The sequence below is a fragment of the Hemiscyllium ocellatum genome, chromosome 13 (assembly GCF_020745735.1).
Source record: "Hemiscyllium ocellatum isolate sHemOce1 chromosome 13, sHemOce1.pat.X.cur, whole genome shotgun sequence".
Classification (NCBI taxonomy): domain Eukaryota; kingdom Metazoa; phylum Chordata; class Chondrichthyes; order Orectolobiformes; family Hemiscylliidae; genus Hemiscyllium; species Hemiscyllium ocellatum.
In genome coordinates, this window is record NC_083413.1 from 80,308,583 (window position 1) to 80,335,225 (window position 26,643).

A 26,643-nucleotide genomic window follows, 5' to 3' on the forward strand; every position below is an offset into this window, starting at 1 on the left:
TTGCTATAGGAAGGATACTATTAAGCTGGAAAGGGTTCAGAAGAGATTTATGAGGATGTTGCCAGGTGGAGGGTTGGGTTATGGGCTGAATAGGCTGGAGTGTTGGAGGCTGAGGGGTGATCTTATAGTGATTTGTAAAATCACGAGGGGCATAGATAGGGTGGATAGCCAAGATCTTTTCCCTAGGATAGGGGAGTCCAAAATAAGGTTGAAGGTGAAAAGTGGAAGATTTAAAAGGGACCTGAGGGACAACGTTTTAATGCAGGGCGTGGTGTGTATAAGGGGTAAGCTACCAGAGGAAGTAGTAGATGTATATACAGTAGCAATATTGAAAAGACATTTGGGTAGGTACGTGAAAAGGAAAGGTTCAGGGGGATATGGGCCAAGTACAGGGAAACAGGTCTAGTTAAGTTTGGAAAACCTGGTTGGCTTGGATGAGTTGGGCTGAAGGGTCTGTTTCCATGACTCGATGATAATGTTGTGGCAGTAAGAGGTTGGCTTGACCAGGTGGGAGAAATGAGTCCGTGAGGCAAGGGCGTGTTCGGGAAATGATGTCAAGCAGTAATCAGATGGAATGAAATCACAGTCAGTAAATGCAGAAAGCTCTGTAGGTTGTAGTGTCTGTTACTTTAATAGAAATCTTTACTTCTCTGCAATGTAGTGATGAATCCCTTCCCTGGTAGGACAGGAAGTGTCTTGCAGAGTTCACTCATACTTATCTGAGAACGAAAGGTCAGCATTTGAGAGACTGTCTGTAAGGGACCACCGTGAGAGGCGGTTTGAGTACAGGAAACAAAACCTTTGGACCTGCCTTCTCACCAGTAGCTGTTGATCCCAGCCTCAGTGTTTTCCCCGTGCTCTATCTCCTTTCAGATTCTTCCTCTCAAGCTGTTGTTACTTTCTCACCTAAATCACATTATAATGTAGAACTTTGGAAAGCATTTGCAGCAAGGCGATCCTTCTGCCGAGAATCCCTTGCAAACTTTTTTCACCCGGTTCTGACCATCCCATGTCTGTTTTTGTCATTCGTTCACTCACTGAGCAAACCAAACACAATGTTGAAAGTCTCCACTTATCCCTCACTGTCAGTGCTATAAAGACCGGTTTACCAGAAAATTGGCAGAAAGGAAAACTAGATACTGATTTCTCATCGAACTATTCACTCATTGTACGGGCATTAGGTGTGTGCCATTGACTTCCCAAATTCCTCTCATTGTGGCTCCATTACATCATGAATACTTTTCTCAGCCTGCCATCTCCCACTCTCCACCTACTGTTTTTATAGCTCCGTCTCTTCCTACACTGTAGCGTTTATCATGTTCACCCTCCTCTTTATGGAACTGGTTATCAAGACAATAAGAGCCAAATTCAGGCAAATGGGACTAGTTTAGTTTGGAAATCCCAGTCAGCATGGGTAGGTGGGACCGAATGGTCTGTTTCCGTGCTGTATGACGACATCTCGGCCTAGCCTAGAACTTTCTGAAAAATTCTGTCTGAGCATTCCCAAGTCTTCCCTGTTGCTGGTCCCATTCCTCTTGATTATTCCCGCTCAATCTGTTTCTTGGTACAACTTTTTCCAGACAAAGGGTACTCAGTCCAGAATGATTTCTCAACCAAACGTCTCATTCCATGAGAGAGAGTGCACTGGCCACCGCCAGGGGTGAGAAACCCACACCAATTCCATAACTCACCTCTTTCACTTGCTGAGGCGATGATCTCAACAGGATCTTGTACTCTTGCACAAACTCCATGAAGGTGAAGCGAATGGGATAGCCTGACTTGCGGATGCGAATGGTCTCCCGCATTCCGGAATACCGCAATTGCTTGACGCACAATTCCCGGTCAAAGAGCTGGGCGGATCAGAACAGATCATTAGAACCAAGCTTCAAGATCGCAAAGGGAACTATCGTCGTGTTAGAGGGTCAGAGTCAGCCTCCGAATTTACGTTACAATTTGGCAGGTGACCAGCAACTTCTAGTTGAAAGTAGACAAAAGGTGGGTTCTAGGAGATTGACTAAAGCCACAAAGCCATGGATTTCATGGTTTTGAACTAACAATAATCTTGACGACACAATATTAGAACAGTAATACAATCTGGAATAGTTCTGGTTAGATTTCCTACAGTGTGGAAACAGGCCCTTCAGCCCACCAAGTCCACACCGACCCTCCGAAGGGTAACCCACCCAGACCCATTTCCCTACATTTACTCCTGACTAATGCATCTAACACTATGGGCAATTTAGCATGACCAATTCACCTAACCTGTACATGTTTGGATTGTGGGAGGAAACCGGAGCACACCCACACAGACACGGGAAGGATGTGCAAACTCCACACAGATAGTCACCTGAGGCGGGGATTGAACCCGGGTCCCTGGCGCTGTGAGGCAACAGCACTAACCACTTGAACCACTGTGCCACCCCATCTGACCTTGAAATTCTCTCTCTTTTAAGAACTGCTCTGTCATGTGCTGCGTATTCCCATTCTGGTTGAGAGTCCTGCTTTCCTGACTCCCCTCTGGATTCCAGAAACCACACTCCAATCCTCATTCACAAAGGTAACTCCAATTCTGCATCGTCATCTCCCTTCATTGGGCCGTGCAGTCCTGCCCCACGCTCCAATCTTGCTTGTTTTAGTTTTAGGTTGGATTGCTGGGAAGACAGCTGATCTGCCCAGTGTCGGGGACCTCCGTGAGAAGCTGAGAACAAATGGACGGCTTTGAACTCAGGGAGAAGTCCCAGGGATTAGTCAGCAGCTAAACGTTCCAGTAGGAAGGGGAGCTGAGAAAGTGGGAAGCTGTCTGTTGGGGTGAGCCATGAGGGGCTTGGAAGAGGCTTTTTATTCACACATGGGATGGCTGTTTGGGTCAGCATTTATTGCCCTTGAGAAGGAAGTGGTGAACTGCCTTCTTACATCACTGTGATCTGTTTGCTTTAGGTACACTCACAAATTGCGTTCAGGAACAGGATCCAGGATTTTGGCCTAGCAACAGTGAAGGAACAGTGAAATATTTGCAAATCAGGAGCTCAGTTGCATCATGCAAATACAACTTGTGAGTCTTTCATTCCCCGCGCTCCCCCCCCCCACACCTCTCTCTCAGTCACACTGCAGTATTAATTCAAGAATTTCAACTCTATCTGGGACAAAACAACCAACTTGATTAGCACTACATCCACAAATAATCCCTTCCATCATCACCAGCACTCAGTGGATACACCACAGAAATTCACCAAACATCCTCAGACAGCACCTTGCAAACCCATGACCACATCCATCTCGAAGGAGGAGGGCAGCAGATACATGGAAACATCACCTCCTGCAAGATCCCCACCCCAAAACCAATTACCATCCTGACTTGGAAAGATACTGCCATTCCTTCACCACGGCTGAATCAAAATCCTGGAAAACTTCCCCTCACAGAAGTTGAGAGTGTACTTAGTGCACCAAAACCTCAGCGATTCAAGATGGCAGCTCACTACCACCTTCTCAAGGATAGCTAGGAATGGCAGTAAATGCTGCCCCAACCAGCAATGCCCACATCCTGTGAGTGAATGAAAAGCCCTGTCTGAGTCCCTCATGGTTTCATCCAGCCGAGAGTCTGTGATCTTCCCACTTTCTCAGCTCCCGAGGACTTCTGATGTCAATGTTCAGCTGCCTACTATAATTCCCAGGACTTCTCCCTGTGTTCAAAGCAACCCAACATGTTCTTGGCTCCTCACTGAGTCCCCTACACAAAGGCTGCACAGTTCAGCTATCTTCCCAGCAGCTCAACCTAAAAGGAGAAAAGAGGTGACTTTCCCACATGCTTTATTTTTGTTTTCTAGCTATGAAGTTACATTGCTGTCAACCCTCCAGTCGGCGGCCAGTCAGTTGGACCTAGGTCTTGGCTTGAATTAGAAGTTTTCTTTAATTTTGCAATGTCTTTGAGAGTTACTTATTTTCCAATTAAAAAGAGCCAGGGTGTGTGGGAGCATGGGGTTGGGGGCCCAGGGTTGGGGGGGGGGAGAGAGGGGTGGAGGTGTGATTTCACTTGCTGCAGGCTTGAAGATCTGAATGTCAATTGATCTCTCTCCTCTCAAACTGCAACTTGCAACCAATCCAACTCCTGTTGCTGAGCAGTTAGCTTTCTTGAAAGACGCCAGTTCAAAAAAAAAGTAAGAAATCCAGAGGCACATAATTCCACTTTTCCTTTAAGTTGTTAGAGGTAATCTAGCAAATTTCCATTTTCCAGTTTACATTTCCAAACAACTTATATCACCAACCTCTGGATCTATACTCAGAACCCCAACTGACCCCTTGTCACTGCCCAGATTCCAGCACCCAGACACAGAGTGTTGTTTCATTTGTGAAATGCAGCAGTCTCTTACCAAGGGCTTTTTGTACTCGTTGGGTTTGATGCAGCGGATGAAGAAGGGATGACAAGCCCTCAGGGTGTTCATGAGGTTATCCAGTGACTGCTTGAACTGCCGGCTGAGTGTTGGGAACTGTTTGTAGCTGTCGGTTTTCTGTAGGGTAGATTACCATATGGTTAACGACCACTTATAAATGCTGCGACACAATGGCTAGATAGGCTGCAATGTTTTTCACTGGAGACTGAGGGGTGGCCTTATAGAGATTTATAAAATCATGAGGAATATTGATAAGGTGACTAGCCAAAGTCTTTATCCCCAGGGTAGGAGAGTTGAAAACTAGAGGGCGTAGGTTTAAGGTGAGAGGGCAAAGATTTAGATGGGACCTGAGAAACATCTTTCTCTCAGAGGGTGGTGTGTACATGGAATGGGCTGCAAAAGGGAGTGGTAAAGATAGGTACAATCACAGCATTTAAAAGATGCTTGAACAGGCGCATGGATAGGAAAGGTTTAGAGGGATAATGGCCAAATGCAGGTAAATGGGCCAGTTCAGCTTGGGAAACCTGGTCAATATGGGTGAGTAGGACCAAAGGGTCAGTTTCTGTGCTGTATGAATCTATCACTAAACAACTTCAGTAACACGTGCACTAAACCCCGTGTATCGATTCTCATTGTCCGTCTCAATTTGCCACAAGTAAGAGTCTTATTCCAATGCGGAGGCTCACTGGGATAATGGAACCAATTCCTTTAAACCTAATCCACATTGTCATGATCAAAACAATTCAGCGTTTGCCTGAATTAAAGTGCCGCTTTTCCCTTGCCCATTGGCGCATCTGTTTGGATCCTGGCACACGTTTTTCCAAAGATGTTTACTGAGGAGTTGGGGTTGCTGTGGCAACGTACAACTTACGTTGTCACCCAGGGCCATGGATCGAAATGGTAGAGGTTCCAATGTTTATCCATCTCAATCACTGTCCAGGAATCTCTTCCAATCCTACCATTCACTGGCAGTGTGGGTTGGAAACATTTACAGGGATTTAGTCACGCTATGATGGCACCTTCCATGCCTGAAATGGGATGAATTTGATGTTTCTGGCTCAGTGTCAGTGATGGCACTCACTATCCTATGTAGCCTCACTCAGCTCCTTTCTTTTTAGAAAAGACAACTTCAGCAGAAATTTGTTTCAGAACACAGTCTTGCCATCCCTGTGCTGCTGTTGGAAACAACACCCACTGCCCCAGGAGGTCAAACTCAGTGACTATCAGGTGAGGACATTGCAATAAGCAGCAGCTATTCTGAAAATGCCTGGGGACTCCCAGCATGGTCCTCCAACCCAGCACAGCTGTCCACAGGAGGATAGATGTATCATCGTCTTACAGAGATGACACTGAGGGACAGAGGTGACAACTTCCTGTCAGTCATTGTTTGCTGAGAATTGAACATTTAGGCAGGAAGCAAATCACCAAAATCAGAGAGCGAGAGTGGGGTTACTAGCAGAGGTCAAGTCTTCCCCAGCCATTTTGATTTTCTTAATTTCATTTGTTTATTCATTGGTTGTGAGTGGTGCAGTCTGGGCCAGCGTTTAGTGTCCATCCCTGCTGCCCTGGAAAAGGTGGAGGTGAGCTTCCCTCTTGAATTGCTGCAATCCACCGGCTGTAGGAATTCCCACAATGCCCTTAGGGAGGGAATTCCAGGATTTTGACCCAGCGACATTGAAGGAACAGCAACATATTTCCAAGTCAGGATGGTGAGTGGGTTGGAGGGGGATTTGCATGGTGTTTTCATGATTTTGCTGTCCTTGTACTTCTAGATGGAAGTGGTCGTGGGTTTGGAAGGTGTTGCCTAAAGCATCCTTGGTGAATTTCTACAGTGCATCTTATAGATAGTACGCACTGCTACTACCGAGTATTGGTGGTGAAGGAAGTGGATGCTTGTGAATGTGGTGTCAATCAAGTGGGCTGCTTTGTCCTGGATGGTACCAAGCTTCTTGAGTGTAGTTGAAGCTGCCCCCATCCAGGTAAGTGGGGTGCAATTCCATCACACTCCTGGCTCCTGCCTTGTAGATGATGAGCAGGTACTGGGGAATTACTCACTGAAGTATTCCTCGTCTCTGACCTGCTCTTGTAGCCGCATTCTTTTCACAGCTGAGTCAGCGAAATTGTCAATCAATGACGTTGACGGTGGAAGATTTGCTGATAGCAATCCCATTGAATGTCGCGAGGAAGTGGCTAGATTACGTCTGGTCCTTGCGTGGCATGAATGTTACTTCCAGTCTATCAGCCCATGCCCAAATATTCTTCAGGTCTTGCTGCCTTTGCACACGGACTGCTTCAGTATCTGAGGAGAGGCGAATGGTGCCGAACATTGTGCAATCATTGATGAACATCCCCACTTCTGACCGTGTGATGGAGGGAAGGTCATTGATGAAGTAACTGAAGATAGTTGGGCCTAAGACACTACCCTGAGGAACTCCTGCAGAGATGTCCAGGAGCTGAGATGGCTGATCTCCAATGACCACAGCCACCTTCCTGTGTGACTTTGTACATTCCCCTGACTGCCATTCACTTGATGCTTCTTTCCAATGGATGCTTCCTTAATATCAAAGACAGCCCCTCCCACCTTGCTGATGGAATTTGTCTCTTTTCTCAATCTTTGGACCAAGGCTATAATGAAGTCTGGAGCTCAGAGGTTCTGCTGGTTAATGATGATGAAATTCATATCGCTGAGTGACTTTCTACATTGTCAATGTTGCAGCTGGACTGGATAAGTTTGACTAAAGGTCATTGATGAAGTAACTGAAGATAGTTGGGCCTAAGACACTACCCTGAGGAACTCCTGCAGAGATGTCCAGGAGCTGAGATGGCTGATCTCCAATGACCACAGCCACTTAATTTAGCACTGCACTGGGACATGGTCAGGCACCATGGTCATCGCTGTGGCTGTGTCAAGAGCCATTTTGTAATATGTGAGGTCAAATGCATTTACTGAAGACTGGCCTTTGTGATTGTGGAAACCTGAGAAGAACTCTGAGATGGATCATCCCCTCCGAGCCACTGACCATCCTGACTTGCATTTATATCAACGTTCCTTCATGGTCGCTGGGTCAAACCCCTGGAATTCCTAACAGCATTGGTGAGTCAACCCACAGCACGTGGACTGCAGTGGTTTAAGAAGGCAGCTCACCACCACCTTCTCAAGGACAACTAGAGACAGGACCGGTCAGCGACTCCCAAGTCCTGTGATGGGGTGAAATAACCAATCAGCACTTCTGTTGCAACCAAGAATCAGGACTCCCCCATCATTGAAATGGGAATGTTTGTGGAGCCTCATCTTCAGATTGGCCATTAAACTGTCCACAAATGGCTGACAGAGCTTTGATTTGCAAGTCAGTATGGATTTCTCTCATATGGTGGGCGTAAAGGGAGCTATCATTCCTTAAACTAGCCCCACGTCTTCAGGATTGAATTGGGATTTGCTGAGGAGAATATAATGAAACCACGAGTCATTCACCTTGATGGAATTTCCAGGTAGAATTTGCCTCTGGCTCTGTGACCTTCCCTGGGCTGGTCCAATACTGCTCTGGAAGATGAGTTTGAGAAATTTGTTCTTGGAGGTTTGCACAACCTGGATGATACTGGAGCTCAGCTGATCTCTGTTCTTCTCCAGGAAGCCTGTCAGTTAGAAAGAGACATGGATCTTCTCAAATACTGAACCTAACATTCCCGCAGATACTGACATCAGGAATCACCAATACCCACAAATCAATTCAAAGTCTAAGCACGTTCTAGCCCACATGGGGAGTAAATGTTAAATATAAATGAAAGTCAAACAATGTGCTGAGACCTCCACTTAATTATTTCAACGTGGTCTGGGAAATGTTGGTGAAACTTCAGTCTGACAAAAGTTTGCACTCATTTTATAGCCCACACAGTGGCCAGAGGGTGACCACAATAATTACACCCTTCCCCACAATAGACTCAAGCTATCATTACCTGCAGCTCAGGTAGGCCCAGGCTGTTAATAACTGAAGCTCAGGTAAGCCCAGGCTTTAAGTACCTGGTGATAAAGTGGGCCAGGTTTCAGTACCTCAACCTCAGATAAGTCTAAGCTATCAGTACTTTGGAGCTCAGATAGGCCCAGGGTTTCAATACCTCAGGCTCAGATAGGTCCAGGCTGTTAATACCTGGAGCTCAGATAAGCCCAGGTTGTTAATACCTGTAGTTCAGTTAGGCCCAGGCTTTCAATACCTAGAGTTCAGGTAGGTTCAGGCTTCCAATACTGTGGTTCCATCCTGGGTTCAGAAGAGACCAGGACAGATCTGTGGAAGTAAACATACACCAATGTGAAGGTGTGGAGTTAATTCCTTCAACGGCGGTGGAAAAATTAAGTGGGGGTGGGGGTGGTGATGTTATTGTACATATGCACTGTCAGATAAAGGTTAGTCTGTGCAACCTTCAGCCACTTAGGAAAATGAGCTATTTCTTAATTTGCCTTACAGCCAGTTCATATCTAGCTAAAATTCAGGTCATCCATTTCCTTAGTGTGCTTCAATTATTCCACCTTTCTTGAATGAACGAATGATTTTATTGTCACGCGTAGTTTACAGTGAAAAATAAGTAAAGTTCAGTGACAGCTTTAGGTATCTTCCTAAGTGGCTGAAGCTTGCATAGACTAACCTTGACCTGACAGTCCACATTCACATCAACACTACCACTCCCCCATGTATTTTTTTCCACATAGTTGAAGTCTTCGCTCCATTTCTCCCTGTTGGTGTATGTTTACTTACTCCCACAGATCTGTCCCAGCCTGCTCTGATCCTCAGCATAAGGCCATGCCTGGGAGATCAGACCCATCAGCACTGACTAGCCACAGGAACTGGAGAAACATTCATTCTCAGGATAACGTTGATGTCAGTCAGGGCCATCCCTGGTTGCTCTGAGAAAGCAATGGTGGGTCTTCTCATTCAGTGACTGCTGAATCACCTCAAGACACCAGTGAGGTCACCGCACAGCATCAAGCAGGAGTCACATACAGGCCAGTCTGGGGAAGGATGGAGGTTCCTTTTGCTGAAGCATATCCTATGAGCCAGTTGGATTCGTACAGTAGTTTAGTCCCTTTTACTGGCAATGCCCCAAAATGTAGTGAGTTTAGCGTTACAACTCGCCATGGCAGGATTTGAACTCCCGGGACACGAATTGTTTAGTTCCTATTTTTTCAGTTTCTACATGACTGTTTAAAAGAAACCTCTGGAATGGTGATTCAGTGGTTAGCTTTGCTGCCTCACAGCGCCAGGGTCCCATGTTCGATTCTAGTCCTCGGGCGACTGTGTGGAGTTTGCACATTCTCCCCGTGTCTGCGTGGGTTTCCTCCGGTTTCCTCCCACATTCTAAAAGATGTGTAGGTCAGGTGAATTGGCCATGCTAAATTACCCATAGTTATTAGGTGCATTAGTCAGAGGGGGTGGGTTACTCTTTAGAGGGCCGGTGTGGACTTGTTGGGCTGAAGGGCCTGTTTCTACAGTGTAGGGAATCTAATCTAATCTAGAATGTCAGCATGGCTGGCATTTATTGTCCACTTGCTAGGCCAGCCCAGTAAGCACTTAAGGATGCATCAAGCTGGTGTGGGAGGGGAACCACATACAGGCCAGTTGGGTAAGGATGGCTGGTTTCCTTCTTTGAACTAATTTAATAAAGCAGTTGGCACTTTACTTTCAAACAGTTGTCACCCAGAACTCGAGAAAGGTGTCACCACCCACGACTTTCACCATCTTGCACTGACTGAGGGAGGAGGCTGCCTGTTTACACTCAGTGAGGATGGATGTGGAGGGTACCTTTTGCCTCATAGTGAACCAGTCCTGCAAAGTGAGCGATGCCAAATATTGTCCCATGAGAGCTCATCGGAGGGATGTAGACCATACTCTTGCTGTGGTGATTATTCAGCTTGCTTAACAACGTTGTGTCAGTGCCCTGCAGGAAAGAGGCAATTAAAAAAAAAAGACTTGAATTCATGGAACCAACTTTCGAGACCTCAATATGTCCTAAAGCCCTTTACAGTCCTTTTCTGAAGCGCAGTCTCTGTTGTACCTTGGAAAGGCAGCACCAGAGCAAGATTCCATAAACAGCAATCTTATAACAATCAGACCATTGGATACTTAAGGATGTCCACTGAGAGCTGAGAACATCAGAGTGAATCCCTTGCCCTTACAGAATCATGGGCTAGGACAGCAGGGAAGGTGGTTGTTTGGTCCACTGAAACAGTTTTGGCTTTCCCAATCAGCAGCCCAGCCAGTCCCACTCTCTATCCACATTTCACAAGATCAGGCATTTATCCAATTCTCTTCCAGAGATAATTATTCAATCAGTATGGACCGCCCTGTCAGATATTCGCACCTTGTCAGATTAGTTCTTTTTTATCTTCTGGTTTGAGACTGACCAAGAAGACAAAGTTAAGGATTGTCCTCAGACTTAGACTTCAAAGTTACTCTCCTTCTAATCCATGAATACTAAAGATTGCAGCACATGGTTATCATGGATATTCCAGTGGATAGTTACATGAGGTAAGCACTGGTCTACCTTCTTTACCTTTTCATGTTCATGTTTTAGTCTGGTCTGGTGCAGCCTTCCAGATTCTTCTATCTCAGCCCACACTGTTCTGCCTATGGGCTGTAATGGGCAGTGCCATCACATCATCCCAAGCTTACTCCAGGGCCCAAATGCCCTTGGACATCATCTTTCTGTCTCTTGGTTCCTTTGTCAATCGCCTTAAACCATTTCACCATTGACCCCTCCGCCACTGGAAATAGTTCTCTTTATTTACTCTAGCTGAGCCCTATTCAACTTGCTCTTAGCCCTAACTTTTCTAAGGAGGACAATGTCAGTTTTTTTTCCGGTCCATCAACAGGAATAATAATCCTTCATCCCCAGAACCATCCTGAGAAATCGCTTCTGCATTCTACACCAAAGCGTCTTTTGCAGCTGCTGTCTGCTTCTTACACCTGGACACAGTACTCTACTTGAAGCCTAGCCAATGTTTTGGCATAATTCCATCAGTTCTCTCACTCTTTAAATCCTCAAATTCCACATATCCTATTAGTCAGCTCAGTTAGCTTAACATGTTTTGTGTGAAAGCATCTCCAGGTCTCTCTGTTCTGCCACTCTCTCTAAAATTTCACCATTTGGCATTATCCCAGTTCATTCTTCCTGCAAATTGTATCATTGGCATTAATTTTCATTTGGTCTGTGCATCCGCTCCACTAACCTGCCTATCCTCTTGGTCTCATTACCATCCTGACTACTGACTGCACACCAGGTATTTTAGCACCCACATGTTTCAAAACTGCATCCTGTACACCACACTGCCCCCAGTCCAAGCCCTGAATGTAGTTACACCTCAAAATAGTGCCACACTGTACTCAGGTCCTGAGACGGCAGGTGGGATCCCACATTAATAGCTCTTCTGAAAGGCAACACCTCCAACAGTGTTGCACTCTCACAGCACTGCCACACATAGTCAGTCTAGATTTGATTCTCTTTAGAGTTGTTTTTTGACCCCACAGCTTTCGTCCTCAGAGACGAGTATGGTCCCCACTGGATGAAGGCTGGCACACGGTGGGGAAACCACATTGGCATCAGGGACATAACACCAGTTTGACAGTCAGGAGAGCATGTGACTCTTAATCTCAGGGTCATGGTTTGGAGGCCCTCACTGCGTTGGTTCATTTCAGGGGTGGCACAGTGGTTCACTGGTTAACACCAATGTCTCACAGCACCAGGAACCCGGGTTCGATTCCACCCTCAGGCAACTGTCTGTGTGGGGTTTGCATGTTCTCCCCATGTCTGCATGGGTTTCCTCCCACAGTCTGAAAATGCGCAGGCAAAGGTGGATTGGCCATGCTAAATCATGTAGGTTGGGTGGACTAGGCAGGTTAATGTGGGATTACAGGGGAGAGGGGTGGGATGCCTGGACTCAATGGGCCAAATGGCCTGCTTCCACACTGTAGGGATTTGATGAAGTGATGTCGTTATCCAGGCTTTGGAACAATGAATACAGGAAACCTTTGGCTCTGTCTAAAATCTGGAAAAATCCATTTACTCTGTAAAACTAAACTACCCAATTGCCCACTCTGCTGTCAGATAGAAGCTAAATGGACAACGATGCCCCCACCCACTCCAAACTGGCATCATATGCCACACCCAGTGCCAAAATGTGAGCCACATGTGGTGTATTGCTCCTTCCAATTGGCCAGGTTGGGGTCAAGTGGCACAGAAATTTTGAAGCAGGTATAAGTTTTGGTTCTAGTCCAGAAATTGTGACCAAGTGAGATCAACGCTGGATCTCTCTGAATCCTGGTGTGGTCCCACCTTCAGAGTAACAGTGTCCCGACTTAGTGGGGCAATGCCGTGGTCACTATTGTGAAAGGACTTAGCCCCCAATTTACCCGACTGACTAACACAGGATAAAACACTCACCAGGTTTCCGTACTTAACAAATAAAATTGTTAATTAGGAATAAATGTCTTTAACCAATAGCAGTTAGGAAATATGAATTGTTAACTTATAACTCGACAATCTAAACTCTACCCCGGTTTTAAAACAATTCTCCTCCTCACAAAATAGACAGACACACAAAGACAAGATTTGGTATACTTGATTTTATTAGTCAATTCATTGAATATTGGAGTTGGGAGGGTCATGTTCTCATTGTACAGGACATTGGTGAGGCCACTACTGGAATATTGTGTGCAATTCTGGTCTCCCTCCTATCAGAAGGATGTTGTGAAACCTGAAAGGCTTCAGAAAAGATTTACAAGGATGTTGCCAGGGTTGGAGGGTTTGAGCTACAGGGAGAGGCTGAACAGACTGGGGCTGTTTTCCCTGGAGTGTCAGAGGCTGAGGGGTGACCTTATAGAGGTATATAAAATCATGAGGGGGATAGATAGGGTAAATAGACAAGGTCTTTTCCCAGGGGTGGGGAAACTAGAGGCCATAGGTTGAGGGTGAGAGGGGAAAGATATAAAAGGGACCTAAGTGGCAACTTTTTCTCGTAAAGGGTGATAAGTATATATAAGGAGCTGCTAGAGGATGTGGTGGAGGCTGGTACAATGACAACATTTAAAAGGCATCTGGCTGGGTATAGAGGGATATAGAGTTCTGGCAAATAGGACTAGATTTTCTTAAGATACCTGGTCAGCATGGACAAGTTAGACTGAAGGGTCTGATTCCCTACTGTACATCTCTATGAGTCTATGACAAGACAAAGATTACAAAAGAAAAAATAAAGCACAGGCAGCACAGTTCAATCGCACTAATCTGGAGCTGACAGAATCCCGATAGTGTGAAAGCAGGTCATTCAGGCAATCAAGTCCACACCGACCTTCTGAAGAGCATCCCATCCAGAACCACCCTATTCCTGTAACTCTGCATCTCCCATGGCTAATCCACTTAGCCTGCACATCCCTGGACACTACAGGCAATTGAGCATGGCCAATCTGCCTAACCTACACATCTTTGGACTGTGGGAGGAAACCAGAGCACACGGAGGAAACCCACGCAGACATTAATGGAATCTAGCGTTGTGTAGCAGCAGTGCTCACCCTTGAGATACCGTGTCCCTCACCAGATGAGTTGCTGCTTTTAGTTTCTTCAAATTCCTTTTGTTTCTTTGCTGTTTACGCCCTGATTTCATTCACTGATGAGAATTCACCCTTTCACTGTCTTTAAAGACATTTGATTCCTTCAGCCGGGAGATTTGCATAGAACAGTGAGTAGAAGACAGCCAGATGTTAGTGGAGACCTTCGGGTTCAGTGAGATTTGTCACCCTGCCCAATGTGTATTTTCATGCAAACAATGTTTCAATAAATAAAAAAGGAATGCTCAGCCAGAGCAGCTTACCTTCGGGAACTTACTCTCCTCATCAATTAGTGAGATGATATTCATCGGTTTGACTGCAAGGATGTCTAAAGTCCCCTGATTGTCGATGAAATCCATGTGCTGCCAGTTGATGTTCTCCTGAACGTACTCCTCCTGTTCCTCTTTGAAGACGCACTTCACAAAGAACTGCTGCAAGTGCTCATTGGCAAAGTTAATGCATAGTTGCTCAAAGCTATAAAAAGGAGGGACATTGCTATCACCATCCTCATTACCAACATCCACCAGCATCATCTGTAGCAATGCCCAAAGTAGGTACCAGAAATCATGAGAAACCATTGCAAAGAATCTAAAGGGTATCTCATTCTGGCTGGTACTGTGTTGAGAACTCTCCTTTTACCCCAGGAGGTCCAGCCTAACATAACCTTCTTTCTCTGTGGGTAATGGATGAAGCATTTCCTGGATGAGTGCAGCTCCAACAATACTCAAGAAGTTCGGCACCGTCATGAGACAAAGCAGTCCACTTGACTGGCACCACCTTCGACATTTATCTCTTCACCATTGATGCTCAGGATGAGTGGTGTCTACAAGATGCACTGCACCCACCTGCTCAGGATTCTCTGACAATACCTTCCAAATCACAACCACCACACTTGAGAAGGGCAAGAGCAGCAGATGCATGAGGACACCACCCCCTCACGCTCCTTCAACATCACCTGACCTGAACCAACACCAGCATTCCTTCACTGTCACTGGGTCAGCACCTTGGAACTCCCTCACTAACATTACAGTAGCTGTACCTAAACCACATCAACGGCGGCTGTTCAAGGTAGCTCAGCACAATATTCTCTCGGGAAAGTATAAAACCGTGAGGCATAGGAGCAGATGTAGGCTATTCAGCCCCTCAAGTCTGTTCGACCATTCAATGAGATCAGGCTAATCTGATAATCATCAACTCCACTTTCCTGCCTTTTACCTCTAACCCTTGATTCTCTTACTAATTGAACATCTCAGCTATAACTATACTTACCAACCAGTATCCACAGCCCTCTATGATAAAGCATTGCACAAATTCACTACCTTTTTGAGAAAATACATTCCTCGTCTCTGGCCTAATTCAACAACCCCTTATGTCGTTTGGTTCTGGATTCTCCACAAAGGAAACAAGCTCTCCTCATCTACCCTGTCAAGCCCCTATGTTTCTTATGTTTCAATAAAGTCATCTCTCATTCTTTGACACTCAAATGCGTACAGGCCCAAACAACTTAACTTCTTGTCATAAGATACGCCCTCCAAGTCTGCATTCCAAATCTTCTCTGGACTGCCTCCAATTTCAGTATTTCTTTCATTAGATAAGGGATCAAACCTTAGGTGAGGTCTAATTGGTAGCCTTGCATATATTTAGTATGACTTCCCTATTTTTATAATCCATTCCCACTGGAATAAAGGGCCGCATTCCATTTCTCTTCCTGATTACCCACTGAAATTGTGAAATTCCCAAATCCTGCCATGTGGCCTTCACAATGATACCCTTATGCCATGAGAAATCCCACAATTTTTATGAGAATTGAATTTAAATTCTGTCAGCTGCTATTGTGGAAGTTGGACTGATGATGTTACCCTGAGCTCCTGGATCACTAGGCCGCTGACATTATTGCTATCTCAGCCGCCATTCCCTTGACCATTGGAATGGAGTAAATCTAAACAAACACCTGCCTTGTCAAACATTTTAAAGACTCGAGATACCTGTTTGAATCAAAGTTCTCAAAACCGAAGATGTCCAGCAAACCGATCGAACTGCAAACCTTTTCTGGACCCTTTATGGTGGGTGTGTTGATGACAGTGTTAATCTTTTTCACGATCCACAGAAAGAGAAGGTCATATATTCCCTGGTTAAAACAATCATAGAGCTGGGTGATATTGAACATTGGGCAAAACTCACAAGACGCGAACTACATCTTGAAGACATTAGTCTCAGCAAGTACAAGGAACAACTCAACCCCAACTCCCCACCCAACCCAACTCTGGGGAGATACTGTTAGTTATATGGGCCACAGCCCTTTGAATGTTTTTTGAAGCAACTTCAGGACAAGAATTTATTGTTATTTTACCATACTTAAAGAGTGACTGAATACTTCGGATTAGATTAGATTACTTACAGTGTGGAAACAGGCCCATCAGCCCAATAAGTCCACACCGACCCGCCGAAGTGCAACCCACCCATTCCCCTCCATTTACCCCCTTTACCTAACAGTACAGGCAATTTAGCATGGCCAATTCACCTAACCTGCATATCTTTGGACTGTGGGAGGAAACCGGAGCACCCGGAGAAAACCCACGCAGACACTGGGAGAATGTGCAAACTCCACACAATCAGTCGCCTGAGATGGGAATTGAACCCAGGTCTCTGGCGCTGTGATGCAGCAGTGCTAACCACTGTGCCACCGTGTCACCCTTAGAATAGAGAATTCATACAGATTTCACAAGGCAGCACAATGGCTCAGTGGTTAGCACCAGGGACCCAGGTTCGGTTCCAGCCTCGGGCAGACTATCTGTGAGGTGTTTGCATATTCTCCCTGTGTCTGTGTGGGTTTTCTTCCACAATCCAGATTTGGTGAATTGTCCATCTGTGTTCAGGATTGTGTAGGTTAGGTGCATCAGGGAAAATGTTCAGTAATAGGGTAGGGGAATGGGTCTGGGTGGGCTACTCTTCAGAGGGTTGGTGTAGACTTGTTGGGCCGAATGGCCTGTTTCCACACTGTAGGGATTCTATTCTTCTTCTATCATTTGTAAAAGCTCGACAAATCTGAAAGAAACTTTTGAAATTGTAATGTAGATAGAGATGGAGTACATCTGGGCTTTGTAATTTCATAAGGTACTACACAAGGTAAGATACCGTGGGGTTAGGGGTAAGCAGAAAGCAGAGAGTTGGGATAAATGGGTCTTTGCTGGTTTGGTATGATGCAACTAGCGGGTGCCACAGGGTTCAGTCCTCAGGACCCAACTACTTACAATCTATATTACTGATTTGGTTGCAGCAATAGAAAGTAACAGAGCCAAATTGCAGATGACACTAAATTAGTGGGAGAATAAATTGCCATGAAGAAATAAGATATTTTTCAATGGATATGGGGTGAATGGGCCAACGTTTGGCAGATGTTTACCATGAATAAATGCAAGATTATCCATTATGGTTGCAGGAATAGCAAGGCAACTTATTCACTAAAGTTCTGTGGCACAGAGGAATCTGGGTATCCTTGTTCATGAATCACAAAAATCGAGTATGCAACTTCAGCAAGTCATGAAGAAGGCAAATGAAATTTGGCATTCACTGCTAAAGGAATACTTTATAAAAGTAGAGAGGTGTTGCTGTAACTCTACAAGGCATTAGTGAGACTTCACTGAGAGGGTTACATACAGTTTCGGTCTCCTTGCCTGAGGAGGGTTAGAATCACATTGGAGGCAGTAAAAATGAGATTCACTGGATTAATTCCAGAGGTGAGGGGCTTGTCTTCTGAAGAGAGATTGAGCGGTTCCGGCCTAAACTCTCTGGAGCTTAGAAGAATGAGAGGACATCCAATTGAGGTATAGAAGGCACTGAAAGGAGATTGACAAAGTAGACATGGGCACTGGAGCGTGTCCAGTGGAGATTCACATGGATGATCCCTGGAATGGTACGATGAATGGCTGAGGATCCTGGGATTGTGTTCATTAAAGTTTAGAAGGCTGAGGGGAGATCTAATAGAAACTTACAAGAGAACGCATGGCTTCGAAAGGGTGGGAAGTTGTTTCTGTTAGGCGGGGAGATTAGGACTTGTGGGTGCAGCCTTAGAATTAGAGGGGCTCAATTTAGAACAGAATTGAGGAGACAATTCGTCAGCCAGAGAGTGGTGGGCCTGTGGAATTCATTGCCACGGAGCGCAGTGGAGGCTGGGACGTTAAATGTCTTCAAGGCAGAGATTGATAAATTCTTAATCTCGCAACAAATTAAGGGCTACGGGGAGAGTGCGGGTAAGTGCCGTTGAAATGCCCATCAGCCATGATTAAATGGTGGAGGGGACTCGATGGGCCGAATGGCTTTACTTCCACTCCTAGATCTTTTGGTCTTATGGGAAGGATGTTTCCTCATGTGGGCCAACTAGAATGAGAGCTCAGTAGGGGATGGACAGATATTTAATGAGTAATGGGTTGAAGGATTATGGAGAGTGGAGTTGAGACCGAGATGATTGGGCGGCACGGTGGCACAGTGGTTAGCACTGCTGCCTCACAGCGCCTGAGACCCGGGTTCAGTTCCCGACTCAGGCGACCGACTGTGTGGAGTTTGCACGTTCTCCCCGTGTCTGCGTGGGTTTCCTCCGGGTGCTCTGGTTTCCTCCCACAGTCACAAAGATGTGCGGGTCAGGTGAATTGGCCATGCTAACTTGCCCGTAGTGTTAGGTAAGGGGTAAATGTAGGGGTATGGGTGGGTTGCGCTTCGGCGGGTCGGTGTGGACTTGTTGGGCCGAAGGGCCTGTTTCCACACTGTAAGTAATCTAATCTAATGACATCAGCCATCATCATATTAAACAGCGGAGCCTGACTCCTGCTTCTCGTTCTTACGTCCTTAAAGTGGTGGATAGGAGAATGTTCATGATGATTATTTCTATGCCCAGAGGAAGTTGCTGAAGTTCAACATAAGAGACAGTTCATTGAAGCTGAATCTCATGGAATTGGAACCAATTATTGACCTGGTTAGGAAATTGCCTAAGTGGCAGAAGGATGGAGCCAATGAAGGATCATCAGGTATTTTGACAGGTAAGGTACAATGAGTGCTGTCCCACCGAGATCTGTGTTTGACCTCAAGGATTTACAGTATTTATTAATGAATTAGCAGAAAGCCTAGGGGACTGTCAAAGAATACAGGAGAATATAGATAGACTGGAGAGTTGGGTGGAGAAGTGGCAGATGGAGTTCAATCCGGGCAAATGTGAGGTGATGCATTTTGGAAAGTCTAATTCCAGAGCGAACTATACTATAAACAGAAGAGCCCTGGGAAACGTTGATGAGCAGAGAGTTCTGGGAATTCAGGTCTATTGTACCCTGAAGGTGGCTGCACAGATGGATAGTGTGGTCAAGAAGGCATATGCTGTGCTTGCCTTCATTAGACGGGGTATTGAATATAAGAGCTGGCAAGTCATGTTAAAACTATACAAGACATTGGTTCGGCCGCATTTGGAATACTGTGTATAGTTCTGGTCACCACATTACCAAGAGGATGTGGGCGCTTTGGAGAGGGTGCAGAGAAGGTTTACGAGGATGTTGCCTGGTATGGAAGGTGAAGAGAGGTTGAATAGGTTAGGTTTGTTTTCATTAGAAAAAAGGACACTGAGGAGGAACCTGATTGAGGTCTACAAAATCATGAAGGGTATAAACAGGGTGGATAGAGACAAGCTTTTTCCCAGGGTGAGGGATTCAGTAACGAAAGGTCATGCATTCAAGGTGAGAGGAGAAAGGTTTAAGGGGAATACACATGGAAAGTATTTTACACAGAGAGTGTAGGCGGCTGGAATGCATTGCCAGCAGAGATAGTAGAGGCAGGCACGGTAAATTCATTTAAGGTGCGTCTGGACAGATGCATGAGTAAGTGGGGAGCAGAGGGATACAGATGCTTAGGAATTGGGCGACAGGTTCAGACAGTAGATTTGGATCGGCTCAGGCTTGAAGGGTGAAGGCCCTGTTCCTGGGCTGTAAATTTTCTTTGCTCTTTGTTCTTAGATGGAAGCATAAAGATCAGGAAGTCTGCCAGTATCACAAAGCAGACTGCAGTGCGTATATTGTAGATGAAGATAAAGCATAAACTTACAAAGAAATGTTTATGAATTAAGTCAGTGGGTAACACGGTGGCAAATAGCTTTCGAACCAGGTCTCCCACAACAGAACAATAGAATTTCTAAATGTTGAAAAGCTAGGAACTGCAGAGCTCCCAAGAGGCTTACAAAATTCATTCAATCCAATCTAGAATTGAAAGCCAGTTTCAACAACAGTAACATGTAATTATTATCGATCGTTGTGAAAACTGTCTGCCTCGTTAACTTTAGGGAAAGAAATCTGCCATCCCTACCTGGTCTGGCCTACCTGTGACTCCAGACCCATAACAATGTGATTGGAGTCTTGATCCCCCTCTGATATACACTTAGTTCAAGGGCAATCAGGGACGGGCAAGAAATGTTTTGATGCCATGAAATAATGAAACTTTAATGAATTACAGAAGAGTCTCGGGGAGTTGGATAGCCTCCTCTTGTTCCCGTGCGGGGGAAAAGACCCATCAGCCATTCTATTGGATATAGTGCCCTGCTCTCTCTAGAGCTCTGCATGCAGCTACATGTGGAAGGGAGACAGTTGTGATATCCCCACAATGTAACTGTCACACACTCAATAAGAAAACGTTTTTGGTTCACCAGTGGATGTGGATTAGTAAAGAGAGAGGTAACACTTGTGGCTTTATTGTCTCACCTTCACCAATGCATCCCGACTAGATGCTGCCTGGGTTTTGCTCACTGGAGTGGTTACATTCTCCCCTCTGATCACGATGGATCTGTGAGTCAATGCCTTCTTCAGCTCCAGTGGGTTCACCTGTAGCGTAGACAGGGAGACAGAGACACCATGTTAGTTCAAAGGTGAACAGAGCACAGTCAGAGCCCATCATTGGCCCAGATTAGAAGCAGCAGCCAAGAGCTTACAGATCATAACTCATAGAATCCCTACAGTGTGGAAGTAGGCCATTCAGCCCATTGACTCCACACTGACCCTCCAAACAGCATCCCACCCAGACCCACCCGCCTTACCCTATCCCTGTAATCTCACAATTCCCATGGCTAACCCACCTAGCCTGCATATCCCTGGACACTCTGGGTAATTTAGCATGGCCAATTCACCTAACCTGCACATATTTGGACTGTGGGAGGAAACCGGAGCACCCGAAGGAAACACACACAAACACGGGGAGAATGTGCAAACTCCACACAGACACTCGCCTGAGGCTGGAATCGAACCCAGGTCCCTGGTGCTGTGAGGCAGCAGTACTAACGGCAGATGACCTCAGGGGATTTCTCAAGTTCAATTACATCGAGTTCCAGCACTAAAGGGGCTTGCTGCTGGGATTGGAGGAAGGGCAGAGATGTGTAATGTTGTGTACATGTTACTGCTGTAACATGAATGGCTGTTCACCCAGGGAAAGGAATGCTGCAGGGCACAATTTCCAGTGTTGTTTGGGAAACAGTTTGACAAGCACTCCAGCGAGGGATTGCTGAGCTGCTCGGGTCTCAAGGCAACCCTTCCAGGAGGAAGCTTACACTCTGCTGGGTGTCAAACACAGACCAGCCCATAACAAACAGTCAGGGCTATGGATACAGACAATATAAATGTTGGATGATCTGACAAGGTCACTCACGGTAAGAGTGGTCAGTATTTCACTTTAGCTACTTGAACAATTTACACAAGGCACTATAAACATCATGATTAACAATTTCCAGGCTAATGCTGATTGATATGGAAATGCCTTATGGCAGCATGGTGGCTTAGTGGTTAGCACTGCTGCTTCGCAGCACCAGGGACCCAGGGTCAATCCCACCCTCGGGCGACTGTCTGCGTGGAGTCCTTACATTCTCCCTGTGTCTGTGCGTGCTTCCTCCCACAGTCCAAAGATGGTTAGGTGGATTGGCCATGGGAAACAAGAAGTTTCAGGGATAGGGCAGCGGGGTGTGTCTGGATGAGATGCCCTTCAGAGGTTTGGTGTAGATGGTCTGAATGGCCTGCTTCCACACTATCGGGATTCTATGATTTCTAATACAAACAGAAAGATCAGGAGCTGAATAGGCCATTTGGCCCCTCGAACCTGCTTTGGCAGCTGATAAGCTTGGTCTAATTGTAACCACAAATCCACATTTCTGCCACCCGGTATAATCTTTAACTGCCAACCCTCACTTACCAAGGCTCTATCTACCTCATCTTAAAAATATTCAAAAACTCTGCTTCTAATGTTTTCTTTCAAGAGAAATAACATTTCTCCTCGTCTCTGTTTAAAATTGACCATTTTTGAACTATGACCCCTAGTTCTAGATTCTCCCACAAGAGGAAGCATTCTCTCCACACCCAACCCTGGGGTTCTTTCATGTTTCAAGTCTCCCTTACTCTTCCAACAGGGTAGAAGCCTAACCTGTCTAATCTTTCCTCATATGACAACCTAGCCATCTCAAGTACTAATCAAGGCAGTTTGACATGTGATAATAAAATCAATAACAATTATATCTGCTGCATTGATATTTGAAAGTATGAAGCTATTGGTCAACTTTACAACATAACCCAACCCAAGTCTTTAACCTCTTCCATCTCCTGCACACCACAACATTAATAATTGTGGAAGTATTTTGATGAATGTGTTCTGGACCAGTTTCTTAATCACTTGAGAGGTTCGGAGAGGAGTTTACTGGAGCTTGTTTACCCCACAATGGACCTGGAGGTTTTTTTTAATCTTTGTTGTCGGGGTGGGGGGGGGGGGGGGGGGGGGGGGGGGGGTGGGTGGGGGGGGTGAAGTAGGACGAAGGAAGGGGTTGTGTGGAAAAATGTCTATGCAGTGTGATGATGTGAAAGTGCTGGTGTTAAACTGGGGTGAACAAAGTTCAAATGGTTATAGTCCAACAGGTTTATTTGGAAGTACAAGCTTTCAGAGCTCTGCTCCTTCATCAGGTAGCGAGTGTGTCACTGAGATGTCACCTTCTTCTCACACTGATAAAACATTAAGTTATCTCCAGACTGTGACTTGAAAGAAGTTCTGTGGTTTACATATTAATCAATCAAAACCTGCATTCCCCATTCAAAGTGATTGAAGACTTAACAGCAATCTAGGTTTGTTCAATACATCGCATCAGTTGTATGACAATTTTACTATTGGGCAGCACGGTGGCACAGTGGTTAGCACTGCTGCCTCACAGCGCCAGGGACCTGGGTTCAATTCCCACCTCAGGCGACTGACTGTGTGGAGTTTGCATGTTCTCCCCGTGTCTGCGTGGGTTTCCTCCGGGTGCTCCGGTTTCCTCCCACAGTCCAAAGATGTGCGGGTCAGGTGAATTGGCCATGCTAAATTGCCCGCAGTGTTAGGTAAGGGGTATATGTAGGGGTATGGGTGGGTTGCGGGTCGGTGTGGACTTGTTGGGCCGAAGGGCCTGTTTCCACACTGTAAGTAATCTAATCTAATCTACTATAAATTCTGTGTCCTATGATCCTGCCCCAATTGCTGCCTGACAAAAGAGTAGCACTCCAAAAGCTTTTACTTCCAAATCTACCTGTTGGACTCTAACCTAGTGTTGTGTGATTTTTTAAACTTTATACAGTGTTAGATTGACCATTGTGGTGCCTCTGCCTCAGCTATCCATTTTGTAGCTTTGTAGGATCAGAGTACATCCAGACCCGACACTTCAATCCCTTGTTTCCATATGAACAGACCCATGGGATGTGGAAACATCCAGGAGCGGTGGACAGTGAGGCTGGATACCTCTCCGAAAATCTGAGCCAGGGCCATTCTGTTTCTGCCTCCATTACCTTTCCACAGTCACAGCGATACATCCCCATCCCCTCCCCCTCCCCCACCACCATCATAATAGGACATTCACTCCTGAATATGCAAGCTCTATGGTAAAATGGGTGGCATGTTTAATGAGGACAATTTCATTTACCTCAAGTAATTTCGTGGCCACAGAGAGGTGCTTGGATTCCAAAAGCTCACAGCAATCCAAGTTATCATACACAGCAGCTAGATGGGAATACAGAATAAGCAGCATTGATAACATTTCAAAGAAATCTGAATGGCATCATATATGTGTGTGTCTGTGTGTATCTGTGTACCTGTGTGTTTGTGTGTATCTGCTTCTGTGCACATCTGTGTCTATAGCTGTGTCTGTGCACATCTGTGTATATCTGTGCATCTGTCTGTGTACTTGAGCACTTGCAGATGCATGTATGTGTGCCTGTTTGCGTGTGCAAATGCATGTGAGTGTATGTGAGCCCGGGTTTGTGTGCTTGCACATGAATGCTTGTGCGTATGTGTGTGATTATATCAGATTAAAAGTAAATGCCTATAAAGGTGTCAGAAATAGCAGTAAGTCTGAGAATTTGGAAATGTTTAGAATACAGCAAAGAAAAACCAAGAAACTGATAAACAAAGGGAGAGCAGAAGATGAATACAGTCTAGCAAATACAAGAACATGGACTGTAAAAGCTTCGATAGGCATATAAAAAGGAAATATTTGACTAAAACAAATGTCGGGCCATTACAGAATATATAATGGGGAACAGAGCAATGGCGGAGAAACTAAGTCATTACTTTGGGTCTGTATTCACTGAGGAAGATACGTTAAGTATCCCAGTCCTAGAGATCCAAACAGTTAGGGAGAATGAGGAGCTAAAGGAAAGTAGCATCAGTAAGAACCTAGTAATGGAGAAAATAATGTGTCAGGAAGCATATTCTCAGGCCTGCCTGGTGTTGAAGCAACCTTTTCCTCCCAGTAGCCCAAAAGAGGCTCACTAGATATAGTTTAATAAACCAAGAAGCCATTTCCATGTGGCTGTAGTTATTTTTATGGTTTCATGTATCTTCTACTCTGAAAATGTAGAGACGTTGTCAGCTGCTTTCTCTAGTTTTGCTTTTACCTTGAAAATGCAGATTTCCCAGATGTAAGATAGCAGCCAGTAGCTTATTGATGTCCCACTGTTCACTGTTAGAAAATGTCAGGATTTTCATAGCTGAGCAAATCTCAGCATAATGTCTGACGTCGTCATGTCCATCAGTACTCGTACAGTTACCCTATGAAAACAAAGTCACATGCAACTGATCGGAGATGCAATTATCCCAAATACTAACCCATTTTAGAATGAATTAGGGAATTCCTAATTATTTGCAACCACCCTGCTAAACTCCAACTCAATGAATCCCATTTGAAATGTGGAGTTGAAAGGTATGTGATGTATATATGTACATACCTTTTTTGAGGATTTGAATTGTAAACTAGTGACATATGAGTTTTGATCTACTTTCATAACATGGTTTAAAATTTAATTAGGTCTGTCTTTCCAGAGCTATGATTTTAAATCAATATGTGCTCCTGGAGTGTTAATGAACATTTGTTTATTTTAGTTAATTCGATTTGATTTATTATTGTCATATGTATCTAGGTAAAAAATTAGGTCTGCAGATGCTGGAGATCACAGCTGAAAATGTGTTGCTGGTTAAAGCACAGCAGGTCAGGCAGCATCTCAGGAAAAGGGAATTCGACGTTTCGAGCATAAGCCCTTCATCAGGAATCCTGATGAAGGGCTTATGCTCGAAACGTCGAATTCCCTACTCCTGAGATGCTGCCTGACCTGCTGTGCTTTAACCAGCAACACATTTTCAGCTTTCATATGTATCTAGGTACAGTGAAAATTTTTGTTTCACATGCAGTACAGACAGGTCATACTATACAAAGTACATTAGGGTAATAGAACACAGTGAGGAATATAATGTTATAGCGGTAGAGAAGGTGCACAGAGAGTGAGATCAACATTCAATGTAAAATTTGAGAGATCCATTTAGAAGTCTGATAACAATGAGGGAGAAGCAGTTCTTGAATCTGTTGGTGAGTGTGTTTAACATTTTGTATCTTCTGCCCAGCAGACGAGTTTGGAAAAGAATTTAACTGGGGTCTATAATGATGCTGACTCCCTTCCCAAGGCACTGAGGAGTGTAGATGGAGTCAATGGATGGAAGGTTGGCTTGAGTGATGGGGTTTATATTGTGGGGTTTGCAATAGAAGAAAGCATTGAAACATTAGATTGTTTTTGGGTTTAGAACAATCAATGATTGATTTTAGCTTAGAAAAATCAAAGATTAAAAAGCTTTTGGGCTCAGTTCAAAGAGAACCTGACTGGAAGTAAATACACATCGAGTCTCTCCTAGAGAAAAAGAGAATTGTTTGGAGCACTTAAAGAAATAAGTTCTCTCTGTGGAAAAGTGCAGTTTGGTAAATTAACAGACCTGGAGTATTCGGTTAGAACTTATCATAAGTCTGAAAAATTTCTAAGTTCTCAATTACGTGAATATTGCATAGGAAATCCCTCACAGTTCATAGGACCAGAACTTAGCAGAAATAGTACATTCAAACCTACAAATTTGATGGGAAATGAATTTCTCTGGATTTCCATTAACTGTAAAATGACAGTGTTGGGGAGTAGGTGGGATTTTGTGTGGCCGTGTTTTGAAATCTATGTTAGATAGTTTTGTTTCGATTAGATTTTTAGATTAGATTCCCTACAGTGTGGAAACAGGCCTTTCAGCCCAACAAGTCCACACCGACCCTCCCAGACCCATTCCCCTACATTCACCCCGACTAATGCACCTAACACTATGGGCAATTT

At 45.0% G+C, this 26,643-nt stretch overlaps 1 protein-coding gene across 1 annotated transcript in view; it reads right to left on the bottom strand.

The window, feature by feature from the left end:
* The window catches only part of LOC132821379 (unconventional myosin-VIIa-like), a 140,813-nt gene that overhangs the window by 99,954 nt on the left and 14,216 nt on the right, over nt 1-26,643 (bottom strand). Inside the window, exons 9-17 of the mRNA XM_060833960.1 lie at nt 24,901-25,054; nt 23,928-24,004; nt 20,710-20,829; nt 15,964-16,106; nt 14,242-14,452; nt 10,181-10,316; nt 7,904-8,021; nt 4,368-4,494; nt 1,692-1,850 (exon numbers count right to left, since the gene is read on the bottom strand). Of these exons, the coding sequence (XP_060689943.1) occupies nt 1,692-1,850; nt 4,368-4,494; nt 7,904-8,021; nt 10,181-10,316; nt 14,242-14,452; nt 15,964-16,106; nt 20,710-20,829; nt 23,928-24,004; nt 24,901-25,054 (1,245 nt within the window). The remainder of the gene's footprint in view (nt 1-1,691; nt 1,851-4,367; nt 4,495-7,903; nt 8,022-10,180; nt 10,317-14,241; nt 14,453-15,963; nt 16,107-20,709; nt 20,830-23,927; nt 24,005-24,900; nt 25,055-26,643) is intronic.